The sequence below is a fragment of the Platalea leucorodia genome, assembly GCF_965183815.1.
Source record: "Platalea leucorodia genome assembly, chromosome: 4".
In the NCBI taxonomy this organism is placed as follows: Eukaryota; Metazoa; Chordata; class Aves; order Pelecaniformes; family Threskiornithidae; genus Platalea; species Platalea leucorodia.
The window spans coordinates 76,357,015-76,373,633 of NC_138826.1; the positions used below are offsets into that span (position 1 = coordinate 76,357,015).

The following is a 16,619-nucleotide window of genomic DNA, read 5'->3' on the forward strand; positions in this document are numbered from 1 at the left end:
AAGAGCATACTGTCTTAACAAAAATAATTTTTACCTTAAGAGACCTGCTTGCTTGTAGTTCAGTTATCATATCAATGATCATGTCTGATGCCAAATAAAATGGCAACCAGATGGTGTTCCTAAGAAAACCCCTGGTAATGGGAAATGCATCCATATGGGAATGTGAATGGTTAGCAATCATCAGTTGTAATTCTTGAGTATAGTTCCAAAGTTCTCGGCAAGCATTTTGAAGCAATGTCCAGTGGCCACCACGGTGAGCAAGAACCTATGCATATCATTCGAAATATAATTATACTTTGGAAATACAGAAATTAAAAGCTTTATTCTTTTATTGCAAAGCTTAGGTATAAGTAATCTTTCAAAATTACAGTCTATGGATCATTCAATATTTCAATTCATATAAAACATTATAGAACCTTAATTTGGAAATTTTCACAGAAACACTCATTTATAATTGAATTTAATTGTTGCTTTTGGTGTGAGAATAAGAAATAAAAATTAATTCACACCATCTATACGTGTGTTTTTACTTAGTTTTAGAAGGGTTTATGGGAAGAGTAGTCACAGTCTGCATTTCCTTTCAATCACTGGTCCTTCTGTTTATACTACCGAGGCATTCACTAAGACCTGTAAAGGGAAAGGTAAGTCTGCAAGTATTTTCAGAAAGATATAACAAAGATGAGAAGGAAAGTTACAAAGACTAAATGAAAAATAAAACATTTATATAAATTATTATATGTTTGATAGAAATACACATTATGATAGGTGATATGTCTGACATTTCATACACTGTACTTGGACATTTTGCAGAAGGTGAGAAATCATTGCTTTTTCCCACTAGCGTTTCTTTGAAGTTTCTGAAATGTGGGTTTTCTAATGTAGAAAGTAGTAAGTACTGTAATGCAATGCTTCATAATAAATAAAATGTTTAAGAAGAAAGTGTGTCTTACCACTGCTCTTCTTAAATGCAAAAAGATTTTTGTAAAATGCTCCAGTAAAACGGTATTTGACAGAAACTGGTTGTATTCTTTGGGGGAATGAGAGACGGGTATTTCTGTATCATTTGTTGTTTGAGTTTGAGAAGTATCTGTTCCACTCAGTTTAATGCTGTGCTCAGAAGATTTATCTGTACCTGAAGACAAAAAGTTCACTAGTTAAAAATGAGTCAAAGTTAAAAAAAAAAAAAAAAAAAAAAATTATCAGCCAGCTAGGATTTTCCTGTGGCAGCTAAATACTTAAATGTTAGGAAATGCCAATATTAAGGTTATCATATTTATAAGGTTATGATATTTAAAATATAAGGTGCTTTTACTTAAGCATTGGGAGAAGCAGGGATAAAAAAAAAGTTTGAGCAAAATAATAATGTGTACTAAATAGTTTTCAGCTTCAAAGCCAAAACACAACCCTCAGAGAAGTTAAGTTTTAGGAAGAAATCACTGTGTGGCAAGCTCCCAAGAACCCTTCTGAAACCGAGGCCTCTTAAAAGGAGAAGTTAAGAAGAAGGGAAGTTTTCTGACAAATACTGTGGTATATGTAGAACTGCTTCATTATTTTATTCAATACCAAGTATCTTCCAAGGAGAAACACAGAGGATCATGGTAGTGGGATACAGTAGTATCTGAGCTATAGGTTTCAGGCAGAAGCTAATTTCAAGCTAAACAGTATTTGAACTCTAGGGCAAACTACACACTTCGTTCTTTCATTCCGAATTGCTGCAAAGGCTAGGAGGTAGTAAACAGGATTTTTATTAGTTTTCAGCAGCTTCCACTGACTCAGTTCTCAGTGACTTGAAAGCATCAAGACAAAAGAGTATAACTAAAAGTAAGCTGTTGCAACGAGAACCAGTGAATTCAACTGCTAGTTTTTGTCATACCTCCTTGGAAAAGGCAAAGAGGATGGTCAGTTCCTACCTAAGGAACTCCTACATGGAATGATAGGAGAATTTTGCTCTCTACAGCTGTGGCAAGAATGTGTTCCCTGAAGCACTATTGAAAGACCAGGCTTGTGATTTCTTCTTGAACTTATGGTGGCTAGGCAGACTACTTTGCATTGACTTGTACGTTATCACCACCATCTGAGGTAATCAAAGTCCTATATTTCACAATTCAGCTCCTGTTGAAACCTCAAAGGATGTTATTGAAAATAGCTGGGATAATGGAACAGTCAAATGTGAAAGAGAGAGAATTGAAGTAAAAGGAGTAGAAGATAAAAAACTGATCCTGAGGTAGCCTCTGCCACAGGAAAACAGTGGGGAGCAAGCAATAGAGAAGGAAACCTAAAATAGTCTACTTAAAATTTGAAAGATAATAATAAACTTCAGTCTATAATTTTAAGACTTACAGAATGACCCAGGAAATTATTGACCTGTTAGGAAATCGAAAGGAAACTGCAGACCAATTAGCAACCACAGAAACTGATAAAAATTATCATTTAATTTAGAATAATATGGAATATTATCAATTTAATAGGTCTAGGTAGTGTGGCTTCTGCAAACCAAAAGCTAGTATCACTAATATATTAGAATTTATAAACTTGTTACTAAAGTATAGGATAAAGAATAACCACTTGATAAAAAGTAACATATTTACCAATACAATAAACAATGCTCAGAGTTATTATAAATGCCCCATTATTGACTATGACTTCTTTTATACTAGGTATGCCAAAAAGAGAAAATACAGAGGACACTTCTGAAATCCAGAAATATCTTCTCTTTAAATTGGCATGAGTGTTTTTCCAAAGGTGATGTGGAGAACTAATGATGGATGTCAAGACAGAAATTAAGAGAAAGAAAAAGTTAAGTTGAAGTTGATTCCAGTTGTGCACCCGTTAAAAGTTCTTACAAGTTTGTTTTTCGGTCATTCCTGACTTTTTAAGGAGAGGAAGAGTTGGTGTTCTCATGTTATTCTCTACGGCTTCTCTCACCACTACAGTGCCAGAATTATTTAATGAGAACATCTCAGGATCCAAAATACTGTAACTGCAGAATGGGAGAAAAAGAAGGAAACACAAAAAAACCCCAGATATAATATTACAAAGAATTTTTATATACACACACAAAATTCAGTTTCTCAAAAGTGAGTTTTGATTACTTTTCAGGAGCTTTAGGAATCAGAACTAATGAATGATAGCCAAAAGTTATAAGGAACCAAAAAATAGCACAGTATAGTATATTTCAAAACTTTCATCTGACCAGTCAAGTGAACAACCAAAAATGTGCATGTCACCTCCCATATGATGGAAAGCAAATCTTGTTACATAGTAAATCAATTTGCATTTGGAAGCTGAACATGTTCATATGACAAACTGACTGATGATATTGTAATTCAGACCTGTTTGCATTAATGGCAATAACACAATAATCTATATTAATAGCAATGACTGAAAATGCAGTAAGATATACCTGTCCAGATGCTGTGAACCACAAATTCCAATGTTATATTGCTCTTCCAGTTTCTTTTTAAATAAGTTGTAGTGTGCAACTGCCAGATAGATATTCATCTGAGACCTCCAGGGCATCTCTTCAAGACATATTTGATGAAACTTCTGTTGGTTTAAGTAATTACTCACAATTGGTTTCAGCAGTACCACTAAGGTGTGATGAGCTACTTTTTGCAACTCTTCCTTGCATTTCCTAAACCAAAATATATGAAGTAGCAAAAAATGAAATTGTGTTTTCTTGAAGCTCTAGAAAAGAAAATTGTGGTAAAGATACACAGAAGTATCCCATTGCATATCCACAGACTTTTATTAACTCAGAAGCATATGACATATTCCTAGCAAAAGGACTCTTCCTGCAGTCAAGAAAAGGAATTGTGCTTTCCCTCTTTAAGAGCACTTAAGACACACTAAATCCTATCTTATATTTTACCAACTTCCGTAAGATATTTGTCTTAGTACTTAAAAATGTTTAGCTCTGTGTTTGAAGTTATTTGTACCTGAATCATCCAAACAGATTATTATAGCAGATTATTATTTCACACAGTGTGTTCAGGAGATGAAGGGTCTACTATTATACTATAAATTTGGATCATTCTTTTTATTGCTGTGCTTTGGTATCTAATCATCCTTAATGTGAGGAAAACATTTTATTTCAGATTTGGATGCCTGGCTTTAATTTCCAGCCATAGATTTTTTTTTTATATATTTCTCTGCCAGATCAAACAATTCTGTATTACCTGGCACACATACAATGCTGTAGTCAAATCAAATCTCATTTTTTCTTTCTTTATAAACTGTAAACTAATCCCTTTATCAATCTAAATTATTTTTCTGCCTGTTTTCCACCTTTAAAATGTGGGCAGAACTGTATACCATATACAATGTTGATTATATTATACAGCAATATTATTATGTAAGATATGAAAGAGTAGCAAAAAGCCCAGGATAAATTAAACATCCCCTCTTCCACTGAAAGCCATGAAAATCATGTTAAGTAAGGTGGTGGGTTTTTTTCTGTCGAGGAGGAAAAATTGATAGTTTAGGTAAATATTTAGAAGATAGTGTATGGAAGACTTTTTTGAGGTTCTGTATGTAAAACACTTCCAGAATCAGTGATGCGATTGCTTATATTCAGATATTTCTAGTTTTCTACTTGCTAATTGCTGGAAGTATAAGTGACCAAAGCATCAGGTAATAAACACTACAAATTCTTTTAGATCAGAAGGTACCATTATTACAGAGTTAACCAAATATTATATAATTATCTGCCAAAAGAAGTGGTGAATCAATTTTCATTTGTTTCTATCAAGAAACAGGTTTACAAAAGCTACAGAACAGATAATCCAAAAAGACTAGCAAAAGGATGACAAAAATCCCTCTGAAACTACCTGAATATCAGGAATGAATAAACATTCTTTATTAGATTCCTATCAGGTAAGCTCCCCAACACATTGTAGTACACAGATTAACATAACTTTTCCACCATGATGAATTAACATGCTCAGGCTAACACAACTGAAATAGTCTTTGATTATTAATACAAAGACTTCAAAATCTTCAACAGTTATTCTCTGAAATAGAAATTAAATAGATTTTGTTCTCTTGAGTGGAAGCCAATTTTACACCAAACTAAAACAGAAAAGTTCGTGGACCGTGCACAAATTCATCCCTTTGATACAAGAAAGTTTTAAAATACACACTTAAGTGTAAACTAAATTTCAGTCAAAATATTTTGGTTCTGTATATGAACCTGACAACTTATGTTCATGTACCTTTCTGCTTCTGGAGATTCCATTAGGTTTGGATGTTTCATGAAATACTGTCTAAGAGTCTGTCTTTTTTGAATAGGACTCAAGGCTTCTTTTCTTGGTTTCTTCAAAGTTGATGCCTCTGGTTTCTTTAAAGGTGAAGTCTCCATACTCTTTAACAAAATCTTCCATTAAAATCTTAAATATACTTCAAATACTTATTTATACCTACATTATCAATTACTTGAGGTAAACAGCAGTTTGGCTTATGCAGGAAGAGAACAAAAAAGAAAATAAATTCTGGGACTGTTTGTCAAAAGAAGACAGCAAAAGAAATATTTAATATTCCAGAAAGCTTTACAATTTTTCTGGAAGGTGTATGTCAAATGCCTGACACTAAGAAGCCAGCTAGGTCCCCAAATATTTTCTTTCATATATCAGTGTTTTTCATCTCAAAAACAATGATAGTTCTTTTCCTATTATTATAAATACCAAAACTTTGCAATGCACAAACTGAGACAGAAAACCTTTTCCCTAATCTATCTCAGATGGTAGCAACATTACTAGAGGGTTATGAGGGAGAAAACTCTTCCTCCAAACCAATACAAATCCATTAATATTATTCTTACCTTCCAATAAAAGGAAAAAATTACTTTAAAAGAATTCTGAACAAAAAGCCTTTGTTGTGCAATCAGAATATCTGCGCAAGGAGTTAATCATGAACAACTACTCATGAAAAAGTGTAAGTAGAACATACTGTACAAAAAAGCCTAAACTGATCTCCTTTTCTTAATGTGATGGTACCCAAGCCATTTCCTACTAACATATTGGGTTTTTTAAAGGGAGCTGAGGAAAGGCAAGTTTTTGTTGATTTTGGAATGCATTACTCCAACTTATCTCAAATTCCTCACAACTGTTGGTCTTTCAGATAAATCCCATGCCAACTTTTCTTCCTGGGGTGCAAAGGTGAGCTGAGGACTAGAGTTTGTATCCCAAATTTTAGTAGTTATGCATGTCTCTAGCTGAGGTTTTTATAAGACAGCTTTTAAAAATTTTTTTTTGTGCTTATGGTATTGGTGCCCAGTAAAGACATACATCACTCCTTGTCGTGCTTTAACCCCGGCCAGCAACTAAGCACCACCCAGCCGCTTGCTCACTCCCTGCTGCCCGGTGGGATGGGGGAGAGAATTCGAAGAGTAAAAGTGAGAAAACTCATGGGTTGAGATAAAGACAGATTAATAGGCAAAGCAAAAGCCATGTATGCAAGTAAAGCAAAGCAAGGAATTCATTCACTGCTTGCCATCGGCAGGCAGGTGTTCAGCCATCCCCAGGAAAGCAGGGCTCCATCACGTGTAACGCTTACTTGGGAAGAGAAAATGCCATCACTTCTTCTTCTTCCCCCCAGCTTTATATGCTGAGTGTGATGTCATATGGTATGGAATATCCCTTTGGTCAGTTGGGGTCAGCTGTCCCGGCTGTGTCCCCTCCCAGCTTCTTGTGCACCCCAGCCTACTCGCTGGTGGGGTGGGGTGAGAAGAGAAGCAGAAAAGGCCTTGACTCTGTGTAAGCACTGCTCAGCAGTAACTAAAACATCCCTGTGTTATCAACACTGTTTTCAGCACAAATTCAAAACATAGCCCCATACCAGCTACTAGGGAGAAAATGAACTCTATCCCAGCCAAAATCAGCACACTCCTTAAAAATAATACTCACTTTCTCAAACTCCACAACTCCTACAGTGTATCCATCCGTGCCTTCTGGGAGAGTAGGAGAACTAGTTTCTTGTGTTGAATTTCCATTGATACAGAGAAGGTGGTCGTTCCTCCTGACAAAAAAGTAACATTAAAATCATCACCATCATCATCATCATGTTAAACTCCTTTCATAGTTAAATGGTTATCTTTGGGAACAGGTAGAGCACATGCTATTCTTATTTCATTGGGAGTTGTCAATTCAGCAGGCTTTCTTTCCTTCTTTCCCTTCAGAAAATAGGAAGTGCTCATTTTCAAGGTTTATTATAGAAACCTGAATTTATAGGTAATAACTATCTCACCTTCCTAACTACTAGTAAAACAAAACAGTTTGCTTCATTACCCACATTCTGCTATGGAATTCTGCAAAGAACTTCTTCATGTCCAGTTGTTTTGGTCTTTTGTAACAGCGATTTCTGTTCCCTATAATATATCTCCTTTTAATTGATTATTTGTCTTTCAAATTTTAGAAATACTGGGGTGCATTTTTAATAAAGTTATAGTTAAATTTCTTTGGGATCCTTTTAGGTAAGTGTCTACAATTTGGTTCCGCTTATCTTTTTAGTATAGAATTTTTTTTAGACACTAGCATAGGCCCTGATCAGTTTGCTTTTGATTTAATGCAACGTACTTTTCTAAGTTATCCCACTGCTTCATAATAATATGGCAAATGACCATATTACCAAGTCGTGTCTGTGAAAAGGAAAATCCTGGAAATTGCTGATGGTAGACAGGAGTTTTGAACAGACAGCCAAGGGAGAATTCTCCATGTATAATGAGGTCACAATACAATATTTTCTGTAGCTATATAATCCACTGTGTTCATGGAACTTCTGCAGACTAGAAGCCATGGAAATGGCTCCAGATAGGTCTTCTGCCAGGTAGAATTTACAGTTTCTGCTCTAACTGTGACACTGGCGAACCTAAGCAGTAGTTTTTCACTACTGCTATAATAGAGACCTACCTTTTCAAGTAAACTTGCACATTGCCTGCCCATTCCAGAACACATTGAAACTTCTCTTCATTCAGGATTTTGTGCAAAACTTGAACAAAGAACTCAAGAAAACGTGATTTATTTCTGAATTTCATCACTGCAATAAAGTAACAAATAATTAACACAGTTTTTGTATTTATGCTGTAACAGGTTTCTGAATTCAGCTATAATTACAGCTATGTATGTTTCAAAGCACATATTTATTTCATGTTGCATGCTGATGAAGAAAAGGCATAAAGATACCAAAATCAGATAGGTCGTGACACACAATAGCAGTTGCTATATACTTCTTGTGACTGGGCATCCAGAATCACAAGTTCACTCTATTTACACTCCTAGAATGACAAGCATTCTAGGGACTGAGAAAACAGGTTTGGAATTATTTTTGTATCATGCAGTACATAGTACAAAAATATTTTATAACAATATTCAACATGCCTAATTGTACACATGCCTGAAAATCCTAAAAAAACCCAATAAAGCAAGTGTAAACAAAGTAACTTCATCCTATTCACTTAGGTTGCTCTTCTCAGTGAGAATCACATTAGTGTACAAGCATCACACAGTTCTCATCGCAGCAATGGAGCTGTGTTGTCTAGATTTCAGGCAGCTTTTTAATTGTTTGCAAACTGCTTTTCCTGTTTGGCTGTCTTCATAATTTTTGAGTATCAGTAAATAAATAAGTATTTATCCTATCTGAAAGCTACACTAATTTTACAGGCTAGGCTCCATTGTTATTTTGAACACCAGTATTAAAAAAAAATAAAGCAGTGGCAAAGGCCACATACCAGAATCTTAAATCCTATTTCAAAAACGCAAGTGTACTCAGACTTTTGTGAATTCCTCTTTCAGTAACATAATTTAATGTGGAAATGGGGTATCTCAATTTAAAAAGAACATTCCACACAAACAGAATCCTTGAAAACTTGACACGACTTTATAAAAATGAGCTATTAGAAAAGCTATTAGAAAATAAACATTATTCAAATTATTTAAAATATTAATATTTTATATACAATATAAATATATAAATGTATATAAATATATAATTTTATATAAAAATATATATTTTATATACATCAACATCTAAAATAATTTGTTGCAAGTATTATTTCATACACTTCTAAATGTGAAGTGTAAATAATATAAATATAAATTAAAAATTATAAAATATAAATAAATATATTAAGACCTTTTTTTTAAGTTATATATCTCCACGAACAAAATGAAGAGAAAGTTTCTGAGAGCTTATTCCAAGCAAGAAGTAGATAGCTTTACTGGCAACTTTCTGAAGTAAAGGAGCCTTTACAATTAAAATAAACACCAATTATCCTACCTTCTCGATAAGCACTGTTTGATGTCCAACATGAAATTACAGGGTAGAGGAACAAAGGATCTTCCTGTCCTGTAAGCTCTGATCCACGAGCTGCATCAATAACCAAATCAAATCCATTATGACAAGCAGTGATAGAATACAATAGAAACTCTACCTGGAATCGTAACTGAAGACTAGAAAAATCCTTCTTTATCACAGAGTTTGCTTTTAAATCTCTCACTGTCATCCAGACAGAAATTCAAAAGCTTGCTCTTTTCTTCTAACATAAGTAGCTGTGCCACATAAATAATGATGAGCTTATGGATGTGACTGATGAACTTCCAGCTACTAGACTAATGAGCAGGATGTCTGGAGTTCATCAGAGGTCTAACAAAGGTCCATACAAATCATCTGTGGAGGAGGATGTGCAGTAAGGACATGTCCAAAAATGTATTTAAAGCTATACAGCATGAACTGAACACATGATGCTACTAGTGACTAGTGCTTACCTACATGCTCGGGATATGGATAGCATAAGTAGGTAAAGGACTTTTTGGGTTCTTCACCTAAATAGTTACATAAATATATGTATACAAATGTATTTTTTATTCTATAAATAATATATTAAATATAGTTGTAAATAATATATACAATATAGAGATATAAACAGTATATATAATATGTAGGAGAACAATAACTTGGATTCAGGCTTCTAAGAGTTAAACACAGCTGTGTTACCAGCTGATGAGCACCAGAACAATGTTACATGTACTAGTTGCTGTTTTGCCTTAATAAAGAAACATGACCTACAAATTTTGTGCTTAGGCAAGTTCTGTGGTTGAAAAAGATCAATGCAGTTAGTCCCTGAAAAAAGCGAGGTTAAAAACACACTCTGGAACAACCATTTGTGATAGTGGGTCAATAGCTACACCCTCCAGTGGTAGCAATCAGTTGAAGTCTGTTGACTGCAAATAATGTCCAATTAAATAGGACAGCTAGCAGGACAAGCAGGTTCTTTTTAATTTTCTTTTTAGGACAAGTCACACCCTTTATTAGTACTCTCTGCTATTTGACAAGTTCAAAAATATATTGCTTCCAATGAGAATTTTCACAAAGAATAATACCTCCCAGAAATCTTAAAATGGGAAAACATTTGAAATTTCAGAATTTAAAATGTACTGTGTATGAAATATTTTGTTTTTCTCACTTACTTATGAAAGAGGCAGATTCAGCTCTTTTTCATTTTTCTCGTAGACTGTCATCAATGGAATACTAAGTGCTGATCCACTTTTAAGGATTTCCTATGACAAGATTTCTTCCAAAATATCTTTAACAGCATGCCATACAGGTATGCACATTGTCCTAAACAACTTATGCATATTTGTAAGGACAGCCGTAAGCTTTGTTATTTATTTTGCCTCAGCAAAAGACACCTCTTCAATTTGTATCCTGAAACTTACTGACGAATATGCTATTTCAGCAACAGAGCAGACTTCAGCTGTCAAGTATTTGCCAATTACTGAAAACGTGTTCTTCTTTAACTCATCAACCCATTAATTTAACTTTCTATTAAGTAAGAATGGAACATCATTTTATTAGGTAATCAATGTAATTTTCAATTAACTTACAGAATTCATTCATTCTGTAACTTGTTCTGCAGGAATGCAGGCATCAATGTCAGCAGCAAAAAATGAAGGATCAGTGCACAGATGAATGGAATTTTTGCATCACTCTTTTTATCCCATTTATTACAGAAATGCTTCCTCTTCTAAGACAAATGCATATACACAGATGATAACTAGAACATGAGTCAGCAGTGTGCCATTGCAGCAAAGACCAGTTGCATACTGGGCTGTATTAGAAACAGCATAGCCAGCAGGTCAAGAGAAGTGATTATTCCCCTCTCTTCGGCACTTGTGAGACCTCATCTAGATTACTGTGTTTGGTTTTGACACTGTAGTACAAGACACTGACATACTGGAGTAAGTCCAGTGAAGGGCCACCAAGATGATAAGGAGCTAGAGTGCATGACAAAGCAAGAAGAGGCTGCGAGAACTGGGTTTATTCAGTCTTGAGAATGCTAAGAGGAGCCTACGCCTACCTAATAGGAGGAATACAGAATGTGGAGACAGACTGTCCTTACTGACAGCACAAGAGACAATAGACACAAGAAGGAAAGCAGAAAATTCCAAATGGATATAAAGAAAACCTTTTTAACCATAAGGGTGCTGAACTATTGGAACAGGTTGCCCATAAAGGTTGCAGAATTTTTCTTCAGAGAGATTCAAAACTTGTCTGGACAAGTCCCAGAGCAACCTGATCTAATTGTACTTGTTTTGAGCAGGGGGTTGGAATAAATACCTCCCAGAAATGCCTTCACCTAAATTATTCTACGATTCTATCCAGGCTCCAAGGAGTACAAGATGCCATGTAAATATACTGGAAAAAAAATCAGTAGTGGCTCTGTGTTTTAAGTTCTAACCAAATTTCCTTTTATTTCCTACTTATTAATTCATCTAACTTTGGCGGAACTATTAGCCTGAAAATTCTTGTGCTTAATCCAGACTCTATGATATTTTAAAGGTGACATATTCATTCCTGAGTTTCAAGGTAGTCAAGTGCTAGTATACATGCAATTCCTTCACAGAAAGGACAATTTCTGTTAACTTTCTTCAGGAAGCCTTTTCTCCACTAAAATTTCCTGCAGTGGTCATTACTACTAGAACTAGTAGGATAGTAAGACATGCTATAAATGAACAATGGTCTTTGCCACTGCATTTTCTCATTTAGGAAGATAAAGCAAGCCTAAACAACATGGAATCCAATTTACACAGATTGGGAGGACATATATATTAGCAGAATAGAACAAAAATGACCATTCCTTTCTAAGAAGAAATGAGTGTTCTGGTGGAAATGATGAAAAAGATTAATAAAAGACATTATACACATCACTACCAGTATAAATAAGATCACTGAAATAATGATTTTGGTTGATTTATCATGGAAGATATATGAAATAAAAGTACTTTTTAGGTAAATAATTTTTACAAATAAACTATAGAAAATTCCATAGAAAAATGTAAGAAGTGTTTTAATAGTACACCCACCTGGTTTTGTCAGTCGGAGGAGATTTGATTCCAGAGCATTTAGATTTTCTGTTGCTTTTTCCATTGCAGCTAAATGGGATGTCTTTGCAGAAGTGGTCTGAAATATCCAATACTTAGTTATGAAAACTTAGCTTTTACCTGACTAAAACAAGCAGGTCAATGGTGGAGTTTCGGTTAGATCCCAAGTTTTCTCATTCTACATCTGATAATTTCATCAATATTGTCTTATTTTTCAAGTGAAATAAAATTGACATTCATAAATTTTTAGTATGGCTTCAAAAACCTGGCCATGATTCATTCTTGATTGATCTCCAAGGGAGTGAGTGGAGTTGGTCTGCCACCAAATAAATTTTTAGGGAAGTCCCACGTACTACTACAACAACACATTTGAACAGATTGACAAAATATGTTGTTTTCCAGAAAGAATAATCTTTTGTAGGTTATTTGCTGAATACAGAAAGCAAAATCTTCCCTTGGAAAGAAACTTCTTTTTTTCACTTTGGTGAAAATGTAATTTTCAGTCAGCCCTACCTGGCTCAAGGTACTATATTGTTCCTATGAACTTAGATTCCTTTCTCTTTGCTGGTATGAACCTGGGAGCAGCTAACACAAACTCAGCAATAAACAATGGAGAAAATTTTGTCCTGGATCCTATCAGTGTCCCACAAATTTTCTTACAGAAATCCTTCCCTGTAAGCTGATTGACTTTTTGTCCCTCTCTTTAATATATGTTTCATGCTCACACTGCTTCCTTTCTTCCTCTCTCATTCTTCCTACTTTCTTACACCTTTTTCAAATCTCCTCTCCAGTAAAATCTTTTCTAAAATTATTTAAAGGAAAAACAGACAGAAAAGTATGGAGAATCAACACTTTACTCTAAGTTGCAGGAAATCCTCACAACCTGCTGCATCTCTTTGTAATTTAAGTATTAAGGTCTTTGAGGTTGAAAGTTCTTCCTCCATTGAGAAGTATTTTTCAGTCTACACAATTCCTAAATTAATGTCTTATTATGACCCAGTTTCAAGCAGCTGCTACACAAAATGAGAGGCTAAGTTTCTACATCATTTAGGATATTTTTGCTCTTTTTTTACTGATACAGTTCTTTATTTTTTTTTTCTGTCTAATAAAGCATTCCTGGAAACTATATGTGAAGATCAGTTAGGGATGCTTGTATAAATATCTGCAGGATCCTCATGGCTCTGAACTGTAATATTGCTAACTCCCTCACCAGTTCAACAAGATGAGACCTTGTACCCACTGCCGTCTGCAACTGGTCTTCACAAAGATGGCTACAATTAAATAGAAGCCTCTCAGCTGTACTTTGGGAACTCTTATGCTACAAGGAAACTCTTATTCCATACAATCACTTCTAAAACAAAAAGTTAATAAATGCAGTCTTCAAAGTAATAGAATACAGTATTTAGAGAAAAGAAAAAGTAAAAATCAGAGCAATTACTTTAACCTCTTTGTTAGTGTGTGTTTCTTCAGTTTTCACAGCTCCTGACAGGCAGGGTGAGGTTGTTGAAGAGGAATCCAACAATTTTTTCCCGTAGGTAACAATAATTACTGCTAGTTCATATTCTTTCCATGAACGTAGTACCTATTAAAGAATTACCTGTTATATATTTTTGTTTTGCATAGCATGTAATGTTTCATTATTGTCTACTCATAATTGTCAAAATGCATGAATATTATAAATATAAATTAATTACTCAATATTTAAGTTTCATTTCATAAAAAAACAGGACTATGGACCTGTAAAATAATTGGAATTGCAGATATGTTATCTATGTGTTCTACTTTTGCTTAACCTACCCCTCAGAGAATAAAAAGATTTAACCAGAAGTATCTATTGCTGTGATTGACATTCTCCCTGTTCTCAGGCAGTACTGCTATCAAAGAATACAAAGGGTAACTAAATGATCCTTGTTTACTTCACTGGTATCAAGTGCACATTTGAAAATCCCAGCTGTATTAGTGATAGGAGTGGTGAAATTTATTTTTAAAATTATGAAATTTATAAATGAACAGTGTAGGAAATGTTTTTAGATGGCTTTATCTTCTTTAGATAGAGCTCTAAAGGCCAAAGTGCTTCTACTATATGCAAGGTAACTTCACGTTAGGATGTTTGTCTTTGGGGTACAAAATTAGTGTATAGATTACTTTAGGATAAATACAGATAAATACAGGCCTGACTGTAACTCAACAGACAACCATATACCATGGATTAATCAGAAGCACTTGCAATTCACTCATTCTGTTTGCTATTATGTATGCTATTCTGTTGAAATGCTATCTCTAAGGAAAAAAAAAATCAGCAGTACAAGCAGGCAGTCATTTAGCTGGGGAATCCAACAACAAACACACACTATATCAAGGTTTCAGGGTTCCTAATAGGCTTTATTGGCCTTGATAGCCTTCACCTGGGCCCTCCCTGCATAGGGCCAGGAGCTCCCTTTCAGCTCAGGCCTGAGCCTACAGTCCCTGCCAGCTCCCATGTGGCAGGAATGCTGGTCTCCAGCATGCTCCACGCCATGCTTGGGTGTGGAAACGGATCCACTGGTCTGGACACCTGACCCATGGACTGACTCCTCAGCTTGACTTCAGACTGCTCCCATCACGATAGACCAGCCTGCTGGGCTGTGTCTGATCCTATCTACCCTCACCAGTCCTGATCCTGACCTGCGGATTGACTTCCCAGCTTTGGCTCAGACCTGCCTCATCACCACAAACTCACCCGATGATCTGGAGACTCCTGGTTGAACCTGACTGCCAAGTGTTGCCCTGCCAGCCATGGCATTGCCCTTGGCTCCTGGCTCCCCAGCCCTCGCAATGCCCTGACGCTGCCCTCACAGCCATGAAATAATTAAGATGACAAAAATTACAACACTAAGGCTTAAAATTCTCGTCTGTATAGAAAGAATGAAAACTGGGTCTTCTTGCAGTACACTTTTAAGGATATTTGACACTGATCTGGTCTTGTGAGGTGACCACAGAGATCTAGCTCCTATAAATACCGGGGTGGGGGATCACCAACACAAGGGAATCCCTCAAAGCATCAGCCACAGCTCAGCTTCACTATGACCTCTTAGCTGAAGTGTACTCAAAGATAGAGGAAAGCTGACTTTTTCAGCATCATACATTTATCATGGCAGGTACTTTATCTCTATCCCTGAGGAAAAGTCAAGGTGCTTATGTTCCTGTCAGTATGTGGGACTAAATAGTATAAAGTCTCTTGTATCTAATTAGCAAATAAGCCAGTTATGCTAATCTGACTAAAACTACAAATATGGCCTATTTGCAGTAAATAAACTTCTAAATTTATGTATTACATATAGGCCTTACTGAAAATAGTACTACCTTAAATGTAAAAATACACACAATGATATAAAATACAGATTTCATATCATAGACTAATAGTTACAGTCTGTTTTCTGAACAAATGAAAATTCTCAATTCTATTAAAAAGTCAAAGTCATTATTACATAAAATGCACTGATACAAAGATACTAATAAATATTTCTATACCTTTACTATTTAAGAGTGCCAGTTCTCTAACACATCACTCTGAAGGCCAGCTTGTTAAATCTTTTTTTTCTCTAAATGACAAGAGCTATCATCATAAGCACAATCACATACAGATACCTTTGCTGTATAAAATGAAGTACAAGCTATCATATGCTGAATACTCTCATAACATCCTGCCTGCCTCGTCTGCAGGGTAGCACTTGGAATTTCTTGAAGGACAGCCAAGCACTTAATGAGGATCTGCAAATACAAGGGTTGAAACAAAGTTTGGAGTCTGCAACACACTTACAAGCTTGTACCTCTGTATAGCCTATTGTATTTCAATTTCACTTTAAAAATACTTTGAAATCTAATGGATAGGATGAAATGCTAGCTCTACAAAAGCCAATAATAAAATTTCCATTGAATTTAACGGTGTCAAGATTTCAACTACAGCCCTTTGGAATAAATGACATGTTCACATAAAATCACAGATATTAAATTACAGATACATATGGATATTTTTGGTGATTTAATTAACATGAAATCAAAGACTGTTTAATTCAGTGAGATGACATACCTCTAGTAGAGGACTGCTTAAAAATCTACCAAGCTGGTCAGAATTTAAATGAAAGAAAAGTTTCCAGTATGCTCTAAAAATAAAAGACTTCTTTCCCCCATTTTTGTCTATCAGACACGAAAAGAACATGCAACTAAATTATTTTTCCCTTTAATTAGGAAATCTGAAACAGGAGC

The 16,619-nt window shown here is 35.1% G+C and overlaps 1 protein-coding gene across 1 annotated transcript in view; it reads right to left on the reverse strand.

The window, feature by feature from the left end:
- Positions 1-16,619, reverse strand: part of CFAP54 (cilia and flagella associated protein 54) — a gene marked incomplete at both ends in the record, with an annotated part of 119,345 nt that overhangs the window by 51,289 nt on the left and 51,437 nt on the right. Inside the window, 11 exons of the mRNA XM_082311068.1 lie at positions 35-265; positions 951-1,132; positions 2,844-2,980; positions 3,404-3,634; positions 5,214-5,362; positions 6,903-7,014; positions 7,905-8,031; positions 9,271-9,360; positions 12,357-12,453; positions 13,813-13,956; positions 16,002-16,124. Coding sequence (XP_082167194.1) covers positions 35-265; positions 951-1,132; positions 2,844-2,980; positions 3,404-3,634; positions 5,214-5,362; positions 6,903-7,014; positions 7,905-8,031; positions 9,271-9,360; positions 12,357-12,453; positions 13,813-13,956; positions 16,002-16,124 — 1,623 coding nt within the window. The remainder of the gene's footprint in view (positions 1-34; positions 266-950; positions 1,133-2,843; positions 2,981-3,403; positions 3,635-5,213; positions 5,363-6,902; positions 7,015-7,904; positions 8,032-9,270; positions 9,361-12,356; positions 12,454-13,812; positions 13,957-16,001; positions 16,125-16,619) is intronic.